The following is an 11,205-nucleotide window of genomic DNA, read 5'->3' on the forward strand; positions in this document are numbered from 1 at the left end:
TGTTCGGGCCTGTCGCTATCGGCGGTGCCGCGCCCGGCCTTGCCGGCGGTTGCCGTCGCCTCCCATCCTACGGCCTCTGTCATGGAGGGGTGGTGGAACGGCGCGGCCTCTTTCCTCGGTTGGAGTACCTATCTTTGTCCGTAGCTCAATTATAAATACTCTCCCCCTGTTGTCGTGATATTCCATGTTCGATCCCAAGTCGTGATATCCTTCTTCAAGTGTAATGTTCAATAAAGTCCAAGTCTCGTTGTTGCGGATGGAAGGCGTTGAGGACCTGAAAGGTACCAGTAGGCCGTTCAAGGGGTCCGAATAACTATAGGTACGTCGGGATCGATTGTCATAATACGCGAGGGATTATGGATGCCTCGGCGTGCCGTGCCCGTCACCAGCAACGGCGAATTAAATTGCTGCCGACGTATTGTCTCTGGTTTGCGCCAACAACGAACCTAGTAGTTTTCTTCGGCATGACCTTCCCTTCCGGTCGCGCGTCAGATTCTTCATCATTCTTTAGTTACCTACCTATTGACGGTTGCGACATAGCAAAGCATACAAGCTCGCCTGGCGACAAAGCAGAAACAAAGAGGTTCAAGTCGGCGCGGGTGGCATGCCCCCGGGCCGGGATATACCTGTCCACCCCCGTGTGTGGTGGCTCTGCGTGTCAAACATCCTCCCTACAAGGCCCATCATCACTTCCAAGAACCCCCCCCAAGCTGCTGCTCAGGCTGCCGAAGAAGGAATTAACTGCAATGTTGGAATGTTCGGAATCTGGACCACCACAAGTTTTGCGCATGATTACCGTGGGACTACAGGTCCTGACGGTGGCGTGCCTCCTCCCGTGGCTAGTGCTGTTCCATGGTCGTCGAGCTCTCCCCGAAGGCGACCAGTCTCGCTCTCATGAACGCACGAATACCGAAGCCTAGGTACCTAGAAGGAGGGTCACATTATGTCTTCACTTTTTCCGTTTAGTTATTCCGCGTTGGCGGTCCTTGTATTTAGGTAGTCAGAGGCTCCGGTCCTCTCAGGGGTTCACGGGCAAGCAGGCAATTTTATTCTTTTCAGCACTTGCAGAAGTGACTCTTTCTTTGTGGTAGTTGTGACCCCAGCCAGCTTCCCAGAGGGGCATCATGATACGCTTTTGCGTAACAATCTAGAGGTTGTGGGACCTCCTGCAACAAAGGTTGCATTCTTAGCCGGGCATCTTCTTCCATGCTACATTGACATTACCAGAGTTACGACACGTGACCCGTTGTTGTGCTGTGGTGGTTTGGAGAGGTTAGGCACGACTTCAGTGTGTGGCTATATGTGTACTTCGTATAGATAGGTAGGTAGTCCTCCCGCAAGAATTAGCTTGCTACTTTCGCGACGTTAGTGATCCTTTTTGTTTGGTAGAAAAGAGGGTATAACGGGTAATCAATTAGAGGGTGGCAAGCCCGTTCTTAAATATAGCGCTATTACTTTATGTGAATTGTTGTATTATATTGTTTGCTTCAACTAAGGATGTTTGAACAATGGTTTCTTAGTGTTCCTACTTTATTAAGATGTTAATAAAGAATAGTGTTTCCTGCGGCTAACTCTAGCTTAGCAATGCAAAGCTATTATTTTTACTCTATAAAGATGTCGGTAGTTCAAGATATTTTTATATCTTGAACTTAAAAGGTATAAGTTACTCTCTTAAAGGTTCTCTATTCCTCTCTTACTAATATATCGTAGTTCATTATAGCTTATCTCTAGCCATAATATCCTCTTAAGCTTGGACTAGATCGACTTACTAAAAGTATCGAGAAAGTACCTTATACATTGTGCTTTACAGTTCTCTGTATCTTAGAAGTTGTGAGTTGTCCAACAAACTAATATAATTTCCCACTCTAGAAACTCGTAGATTATTAAATATAAATAGTAGACTAAACCTCTCCTTCATAGTTTACGATAGTCTAGAAACTATACCGAGGCGTTTTAAACATCTATCTACTTACAATGGAACCTCAAAAGGAAACCAACGATATGAAAGACAACATTGGATCGAAGCCTATAGAGACCACTAGATCGCTACAGAAGGCTATAAAATGGAAGTGCTGCCGATGCAAAACTCACTGGCACGTACGAATAACTGAGGAGTCCTTTCTCGTGGTCCGCTGTAGCGGAATGGTGGTCGATCACGAAGCTATGGAAATGGATACCAAAGAAGCTGGCAGTTCCCGGTCGCTAGTAGCGAAGATGAAGGGCTTTCTGAGCAAGGAAACTCCCCCCTTGAAAGGATGCGGCCACCATTTCTTCAGCTGCAAGAAATGTAACGTCCAGGATCGCGTATCTCAACAAACACTCGACCTCCCACGACCCTTTGTACCAAAGCTTTACAGGGATTTCATGATGACAACAGAGCTCTAGGAAACACCTGATTATCGCTCACATTCCTTAACCTCGGCACTCGTGGCGTCCCCTGGGCTGAAGGAGCAGCTACCTGTCCCCTCTTTAACCGCTTTAGCTAGGTAGTTTGGGCTTCCCTATCTCTCTACTCAAAACAACTAAGCTTCATTAGCACCAAATATCGCTCTGATTATGTATCTAGGTATTTACCGTTCTCGACCCATGATCTTGTTCCCAGGTGTGCGTGCACATAATTTAACTTATCTCGGTTCCCTATAATCAGGGGTAAAAATGCCCCCTCTCTTTATAACGTGACCGAACACATCCACACGGCACATCTCCAGTCTGGCCATATTTCCCAACGTGAGGCACGCGCTTGTCAGCGAGCCCCCACCTGAGGCTATCAAGCTTGAGGGGAGAGTTCTTGTTGTAAAACTGGATCCCTCAACCCCTGGGGGGGACGCCCATGGTGGTTTCGGGATGTCATGACTCTGTACGGGAAAGGCTCCGCAAAAGCAGCATCGCACAACTTCTGTGAGGAACCAGGGCCGCCCTGGGTGCCTGATATAGCGCCAAGGAAGTGAGTTTATTTACGCATCATACCATGTGTATGCCCAATGACAAAGGTGCCGCTCGCTGTAACCCTGTATGTGCCACGTCCATATGGAGGCTGTGGTGTGTACATCAAGGCGGTGGTCGCCACCAAATAACAAATCCCACCGCACAAGCAGAGCTGCTTAATAAGTCGTATGCATGATGTTTATGATCGAGCTCGTCCCTGAGCGGATCAGCATTGCGTCGCCCGGGGCTGAGCGGGAGACCGGGGTTATCGGGGACGACCCACCTTTCCTCGGCTCATGCGGCCGGCTTGGCGAGGACGTTGAGCCGGGATCGGCGAAGAATCCGGCCCCACTCGCAGCTTACAATGTCACGGGCCGATTCGCTGCACATCACACGGTGGCTTTGAGCCCATGGACTGGGCAACACAGTGTTGTATGGGGTGGCACATACACCTGAGTAGTTTTGGAATGCAACCACCGGGGCTAGTGTGCCCTGGAGAACAGGCGGAACTGCGTCCGTCTACCTTGTATTGCGAATGACCTCGTATATTCCAAAACCAACAAGGCGGTGTCGGATACCACTTGATAACTAACCAGAAAGGTTCCCCATTTCCCAAAAAAGAAACAAACCAGGCATTGAACCAAAAACCCCTCTAGTTATCCCAAGACCATCCTCTATTCCCGTCCACTCCACTCCGACCCGCGCCCCTGCAAACTCTGAACCGTGCTCGCCACCGCCGTCTCAATATCGACGTGGAAGTACGGCCTGTTCACCCCGTATATCGGCACTAGCCTCCTCCCGCCGACGTTTGATGAGGGAACAGGCGAGACCACGCTCTCCGCGCCAGCGGCCTCGATATCGACCTCTCTCGCCTTGGACCGAGTCTCAACTCCCTTCAGGCTCCCAGCGGCTCTCGCCCAATCAACACCAGTCTCGGCGGCACCGATCAGCGGCTCCAGCTCGCTCTTGTCGTCACCCGAAGGGGCGGAACCAACAATGACACGAGTGCGCCTGCTGTCGGCGCCGAACCCGCTCGCGACGAGCGCGCGCTTGGTCCAGCGGCTGGAGACGCCCGCAAAGTGCCACTCGACACGGTCCGGGGTGGCGTAGCGGTCGAACTGGTTGCGGAGGTCAATGAGCGCCTGGGCAGCGGTCACGTCGAGGGTGTTGACGCCGGTAAAGTCGAGAATGACGGCGCGCAGGGTGGGGCGCGCGGCCATCTCTTCCGTGTTGGCGGCTTGTCCGCGACGGGGGCCAGGGTCGTTCCAGGGGCGGTCCTGCATGGGCTGTTAGAGAAGATGGTTCGGGGGGCGAGGGGGGCTGGTGACTTACGCCGATCTTGTCGTACTTGTCCAGCTGGCTGCGGCGCGTGTGCTTGAAGATGTAGATCGTCAGGTGATCGAGGTGCCGGGCTGAGTTGATATAGTTAAGGCCTTCGCTGAAACGGTAAACGAAAACTCCGGGGTAAGGAGATTTGATGTTAATGTCCGGGTTGGATAAGTCGTTTCGCCCAAGGTCAAGGAAGCCAATGTGACCTCTCTCACCGCCGCTCTCCTGAGGGGAGGAATCCCCCCGGACGTTGGCACGTGTGATGCTGTGGACATTCACCTTGCCGAGGAACCTGCCGGGGCTTTTGGCGACACGTAAGAGTAAGAAGGCGGCTGATGCCGCGACGGTGACGTAGATACCATTCTCAATAGAAGTGAAAATGGAGACGAAAACACCGGCGAAGAAGATGACGAATTCGATAGGGGACGTCTGCCAGTACTGGTAGACTTCTCTTGGAGGGGAGATGAGGTCACCAACGGCATGGATGATGATGGCACAAAGCCCGGCGGATGGGATGTAGAAGAAGACGGATGTCAATGCGTACAGAGCCAAGAGAACGATGATGGCGGTGAAAATACCGGCGAGAGGAGTCCTGACACCGGCCTTTGACTTGATCGCTGTTCGTGAGAACGACCCGGTAGCCGGATACCCGCCGAGGAATGGGCCGAAAACATTGGTAAAGCCGATGGCGACAAGCTCTTGAGAGGGGTTGATGATGTAATTGTTGACACGGCCGAACGACTTGGAGATAGATATATGCTCGATCAAAAGAACCAAGATTGTCATCGGAATGTCTGGACCGAGGGCCTGGAGAATTTCAACGTTAAGTTCAGGGGCACCAACGTGCTGGAAGCCTGGTATGGGATCATGTCAGCACTTTTAGAGACCATGATTACCATAAGGTGCAGGTGACACTTACCACTGGGGACTCGTCCCAGGATCTTGAACTTGGCCTCGGACGCGTCGCTAATGTTGCGGTTTACTAGCCAACTGACGAGGATGTAGAGGATGACGATGAAAGCCATGCGCAGGGTTGAGAGGAAAAACCACATCTTTTGGCGCCGAGGGTGCTTCCGACCCATGTAGTTGCAGAACCAACGGATGAAGTAGAGGCCGAACAAAGCAGACAGCCCCATGGCAGCGTCTAGTTTGGCCCTCGGCAAGCCCTTGAGGGTTTCAATAATGACGAGATAGGTCGACTGGCGCGTGTTGACACCGGAGATACCCAAGAGGCCGGGAACTTGGCCAGAGGCGATGCTTATGGCAGAGCCCGTCATGAAAGCTCCGATAGCGACCAATGAGATGAACTCGACAAGGAAGCCCAGCCTGACAAGACCCAAGAACAGGAGGACGATGCCGGAGATTAGGGCAAGGCTTCGGGCGATGGTCTCAGCGCTGAGGTTTGGGTGAGTGCTTTGCACGTTGATGACGATGTTCCCAACAATGGTGGACATGACGGCAACCGCCTATGACACGGTTAGTGCGCGAGAAAAGAAGAAGGGGGAGAGGATTAACCGACGCCAATGGTGATGTCCTTGGAGGTCGCAAACGCCCAGTACAGAATGAAGCCGACGAAGGATGTGTAAAGGCCAAATTCGGCAGGCAAGTTTGCAAGAAGGGCATAAGCCATGCCCTGCGGCACGACGACAAAACCAACCGTGACGCCTATAGCTGTTAGCCATGTCTACATCGAGAAGGCGTGACTTGGTTCGGCACTCACCGGCGATGAAATCACCCAGCAGCCATGTTAGATTGTAATGAAAGATCCAACCGAGGAATGGAAACAACTCCTTGAGGTACGCGATGGTTCCGGGTATTGTGGGGAAGAGTTGGAGCAAGGCCTCGGCGACAGTGGGCTCTTCCTCGACGTAGGAGCCGTCAGCATAGAAGGCCGAGTCGTCAACAGCCTGGTCGGGATCGATCCCGAAGAACGCTTTGACGCGGTCAGTACGATTGCTCGGAGCCATGTTTGTCGACTGTCGCGGTGTGGGACGCGTTGGGATTGAGGTTGCAGCGGCAGGAAACGGTGATCCGCAGGTTGCGTCTTATATGAATGGGAAAGAAGATGTAGTAGCTTCACGTGCTCGACTGGGTGACCCCCAAATGTGATGTTGAGGCCCCTGCGTTCAGCTGAGCTTCTTGTGTGAGCTCTCACGGCAGGCTAACGAGGCAAAGGACGAAACATCGGGGGTGGCAAACAGGGTCTCGATCTGATAGTTCGAGCACGCGTTCGGAGGCGTCTTGTGCATGCTGGTTGGTGCCGCGGGATGGCCACAGGCTCTCGCTGATCTTCCCAGCCAGACGGGCGGCGATGACACACGGGAATGGAGAAACCCCTCGCTCGTCCTCCACGCGAGGGCCTGCAAGCACGCGGCGAAGACCGGGACTGGGGTAGGGTGGTTATGCAGGTGGTGCAGCCGGCTACCTTGGAAGGGCATGGGTTCCCTTGCGGATCCTCGGGTGTTCGTGTAACGGATGATGAGAACCCCAGGACCCCGGCGTAGTGAACAAGAAGGCTGCTTGAGCAGGTTGTTCCAGAAGCTGTTGGATTGCTGTAATTCGCTAGACAAGAGAGACATCAAGCAGAAAGTCCTCCAGCCGCTGTGGATCCCCCGAGAAGGTACCAGGTACCTACCCAGTGTCTTCTTCCCTGAGACCCGGTTGGTATCGACGACGGCGGCTGCGGATGGAGCAGAAAAGGCGGGGAGGAGTCAAGGTAACCACCTTTCCAAACCGGGGGGGCACGGAAACTGAAAAGTCCTCACCCCCCAAGACGTGGTCTTGCACAAACCCCCATTGTTGCTTGCATGTATGGGATCTCTTGGCTGCCTCGATGTCGAAACTCCGCGGTGATAAACCGTGATATTGAGGTGAGCCTGGTAGGGGCTCGCGGACGCCAATCACAGGTCCCATCCGGACATGCAGAGTGGCCAACGAGACGCCCTCGCTCCAGGGGGACCAAGAATACCCCAGGAAGCTTGGGAAGCTTGGGAAGCTTGTTCAACTCGGGGCGTTATGCTGGGCGACGTGGGCGCCCGTCCTGGGTGACCCGGCAAACAGACAAGAGAAGGCGACCTTTGATGGTGCAGGATGGCGCAAAGCCATGGCAAAGCCCTGCCTGTGTCGAATTGCGCTTTCCGTACAAGTATGGCACAAGAACCCAAAAGCTGCATGCATCCCGTCCCTTGGGCAGGAACGAAGAGAGCTGGGCTGGGTTGGCGGGCTCACACCGTCGAGCTGTTTCGGTCGCTTCCGCTTCCGGCAAGTGCCATCCATAAAATGGCCCACTCTTTCGGCTCCTCTTGAGACATGATTGGCTTTGAGCTGTAGGCAGCTCAATCACACCATTTTCGGGGCTTCTGAACCAATTCAACCTCCTTCCTTCCTTCCACACCTGGGCCGTATTGTGTTGCTTTGTTTCCCACACGCACGAGCTCCCGGTGCTCCCCGCCGTGGCTTTCCAGGTTTCACTCGAACCTATCATCATTTCCCCATCTTGGCTTCTTGGTCAGATTTTAGTTAGAACGTGGGGGCAGCCCGCAGCATGCCCTCCGCCCAAAGAAGACAAAAAGGGAGGTGTTGCCCGCCTCTTGCGCATGACGACATTTCAGGGGTTCTCTTGCGCAATCAACCACAATCCCTCGACGACCAACCGTTCCGAGGACTCTGCAGACGGCACGCGACGACCCCAACCCTCCCGCAATTTGTCCTCCACGTCCTCGGCCCCCCCGAGGCCCAGCAACGTGGTTCCTGCGTGGAAATTGAAACATTCAGCTGAACACCGGGTCAGCGTTGTCTCGAGATGAGGCAGGCTCACGTTCTCGGGGAGGACGAGATCCCCCATCAGACCCGGCAATTTGGTGCGATGGCGAGGTTCGTGGGAATGCCGATCTCGATGCGTGCGCGGGTTTGCCGATGACCGTGGCAATTTGACAGGCATGGATTGTGCCTCGATGTGGCTGGATTCAGTCGCGCACACGTTCGGGAAACCATGAGCCATGCCGTCAAAACGTCAGCCCAGCTTCGAGAAGCAGGCTCGGAGAACCTTCGCCGGTGTTCGCGATCTTGGGCGTTCTCGGCGCCAGGGGAGCGGAGCGCCAAACGCTCGCATTCCCAAGCTCCTTGTTCCCTCACCCGATGCGGCGACGCCGACTGTTTGAGTCTTCGTTAGATGGCCCTTGCCGTCCCTGTATGTCGTCATGAGAAGGACTAAGTAACAACTGAGTAGCCGAGCAGCCAGCTTAACAGCCCACGGTGCACTTCCACCAAGACACACACGAGCACATGAACCACCGCTCAAGCTGAAAGACAAAGTATTGATGAGAAGGAGAGGATCTAGTTGAAAAGGCATTTTTAAGCTTCGATATCACGGGAATAACACCATTCCTGGCCAGGTTATTTGGCTCGTGACCCGACCTTCCTGTGCCAGTGGCGTTATCACGCCTTCTTACGCAATGCAGCTCCGCCGTGCTGTCTCTCCATTTGCAAGACAGGAACCCCAGCTTGGCGAACCTATCGCGCAGGTCCATCCTGCTGGGTGTTACATGCTGTTTACGTGGCGAATCCATCTTTGTCCCCCAACTTGCTCTCGACGAACGCAGGCTATTGCTTCGTTCGGTTGTCTCAGTCACTGCTTTTGCAGCGGCCTCGTCCGCCAAAATTGGGGGTACTCGGGACCAAGACGGCCCGAGTCTGGGTGCCCAAGGCTCTCCAAGTTGGGGACTCGGGTCCCTGGCGCTTATGATGGCCTCCTGGCCCACGACGATGGTGTGCTCAAACACCTCCTCATCTTTGCTGCACGAGTCGCAGGGAACCCGAAAACGCAAGCATGCACTGCTCTTGCGTCAGCGGACAACCACTGAGCCACTGTAACCCATTCCTCCAAGTCCACGCGACATCGGAATCGGACTTGAGTGACGTCGTTGCAATAAGAAGATCGGAAATGCAATCCACAGCTGCAGGCCGTCCGGCCTACAGCCCTGATTTCGAGGCTGAGAGCTCCTTTCCCGAGAGGCACCTCGACGATGACAAGACTCCGTCCTCGGGTGTCGGACCCGACCGCTATCGGCCGGCGCCCGCAAAACGACAGCCTCGGCAGGTGTTTGAGCCCAGTCTTCCAACCCTTTACGCTCGGGATTGGCCTGGCGAAAGCCAGGCTCTTTCCCCTGACAGCCATGTGAGTCCCACACCGAAGCATTTTCGGGGCGTTTGACCGCTAAACCCGAGGCCAGATAACTTCTCACCCTGCGCCGGCCGCCAACAACACCATATCTACCCACTTTCCACAGTCGACGGCGGCTCTGCAGGCGGAATGGGCCTCGTTTGGTGAGCAGCCTCACGACGGGCGCTTATGGCAATCAACCCGCCCAGAATTCAGTGTCGATGACGACTCCGACTCGATCCAGAGTCGCAACGACAGCCTTGAAGACTTTTGCCTGCCGATGCCGACACTGCCCTCAACCCAGAAGCCCCGGCGGCGAAGCTCACACCGGGTGACCAAACCAGCGAAGACATCGGCCTCGATACCAAGCCACCACCCGGCCGCGCGCCCAGAGAGACCTTATATCCCAGACTTCGACTATAATACCGACTGGTTTGAGGCCTCGGATGCCGCCGCCGCTTTCTTCCCCCAGCTCAGCCACGACCACCCGGTGGCCGCTAGCGGAAGCGAAATCGAAATCGCCTACCGGGATAGCTCCTCTTCGTCCAAGGTGGACTCTAAACGGATCGCCCACAAACTGTCCGAGAAGACCCGCCGCAACAGATTGACCATCGCAATACGAGAGATACAGAAGTTACTCCCCTCCGGGACTGGCGGTGAAGACCAAGCCGCGCCGCAGGCGCCGAAGGACGCGGATTTCGTGGTTCGGCCGGGAGTACCAAGTAGCAAGCTCGACATTGTCGAGATGGCCGTGGGTTTTATCAAAGACCTGAAGGAGAGGAACAGGGAGACGGTGAGAAGGTTGAAAGAAGTGGAGAGTGAGTTGGAACAGTGCCAGTGTCGACGTGGTAGAGGGGATACAGTGGCGAGTTCACCATTGAATCCTCCGGCTATGGGAGGCAGCGGGGGTTGAAGCATCATGATATCTGCATTATTGTTGAGTAGAACTGCATTGATAATACAGGTACCTAGTAATTCCGGCTGTCCGCACACTACCGTCCCATTTCTGTCAACATCACATTCGCGGGTTGGTGATATAATCAGTAACGTCCAACCACATAATTCTCAATTCTATTTGGGACGCCAGAGACGGACAACCCATTCTTCTAAAACCCGAACCTCTCCCGCCTCACCTTCCTCATCCCCGTCGTATCCCCCAATCCTGCCCCTACTGGTACCTCTTAACCCCTCACTCCCAGCCGATGGACGGCTCCCCCGCTCTTTGTACTACCATACCCCCCCGGCCGGCGGGACGTTTCCCAGCTGCCATCAGAAAGCCCCCACGCATCCCCAGATCAACGGCAGCAGGGGAGGGCCCACCCCGGCCGCCCAGACCGCCACTCATCCGTACATATGTACACTATTCTGTACATACATTGCTCCCCACATCGCGCAGCAGCAAGGAAATGGGGTTTCCCGGCGTGTAGCTTCCGCTCAGCCTCGCTAGTGTACTTACACTAGCGTATGCACTACACGATTTACATAGTCGTAAGTACCTAAGGTTCTTACAACTCCCCCGCCCCCCCCTTTCGGGATCGCAGCCGTCCGCCTCCGACTGGCGACTACCTGCGCGCGCGCCACACCCAGCGGCCCGATGGTGCGGCGCGCGTAACCCTTTAATACACTCGTGTACTATGTGTGTACATACACACGCACACATACACTACATCCGTACGTATCCACGTACATCACTACCTCTACCCTTGAGCTCCACACCCCGGGTCGTCGAAGGGTGAGTGTGTGAGAATGATGCCTTGGGTTTGCGCCTACGCGCGTGCCCTACGGGCAGA

At 54.7% G+C, this 11,205-nt stretch overlaps 2 protein-coding genes across 2 annotated transcripts; one reads left to right on the forward strand and one right to left on the reverse strand.

Moving 5' to 3' along the window:
- Window positions 1-3,494: 3,494 nt before the first annotated feature.
- B0H64DRAFT_361336 (sulfate transporter family-domain-containing protein) lies at window positions 3,495-6,368 on the reverse strand. The gene is made up of 5 exons (XM_062801729.1): window positions 5,975-6,368; window positions 5,774-5,919; window positions 5,174-5,720; window positions 4,258-5,108; window positions 3,495-4,202 (listed from the first exon to the last, which is right to left on the reverse strand). The coding sequence occupies exons 1-5, from the start codon at window positions 6,219-6,221 to the stop codon at window positions 3,600-3,602; spliced, it is 2,394 nt and encodes a 797-aa protein (XP_062657604.1). The 5' UTR covers window positions 6,222-6,368; the 3' UTR covers window positions 3,495-3,599.
- Window positions 6,369-8,375: 2,007 nt separating this feature from the next.
- B0H64DRAFT_462544 (uncharacterized protein) lies at window positions 8,376-10,328 on the forward strand (the record flags this gene model as incomplete). The annotated part of the gene is made up of 3 exons (XM_062807556.1): window positions 8,376-9,097; window positions 9,190-9,430; window positions 9,486-10,328. Exons 1-3 carry the CDS (start codon window positions 8,709-8,711, stop codon window positions 10,326-10,328), a joined length of 1,473 nt encoding a protein of 490 aa, XP_062657605.1. The 5' UTR covers window positions 8,376-8,708.
- Window positions 10,329-11,205: the final 877 nt, after the last annotated feature.

This window comes from Chaetomium fimeti, assembly GCF_033439085.1.
Source record: "Chaetomium fimeti strain CBS 168.71 chromosome Unknown B0H64scaffold_5, whole genome shotgun sequence".
NCBI lineage: Eukaryota > Fungi > Ascomycota > Sordariomycetes > Sordariales > Chaetomiaceae > Chaetomium > Chaetomium fimeti.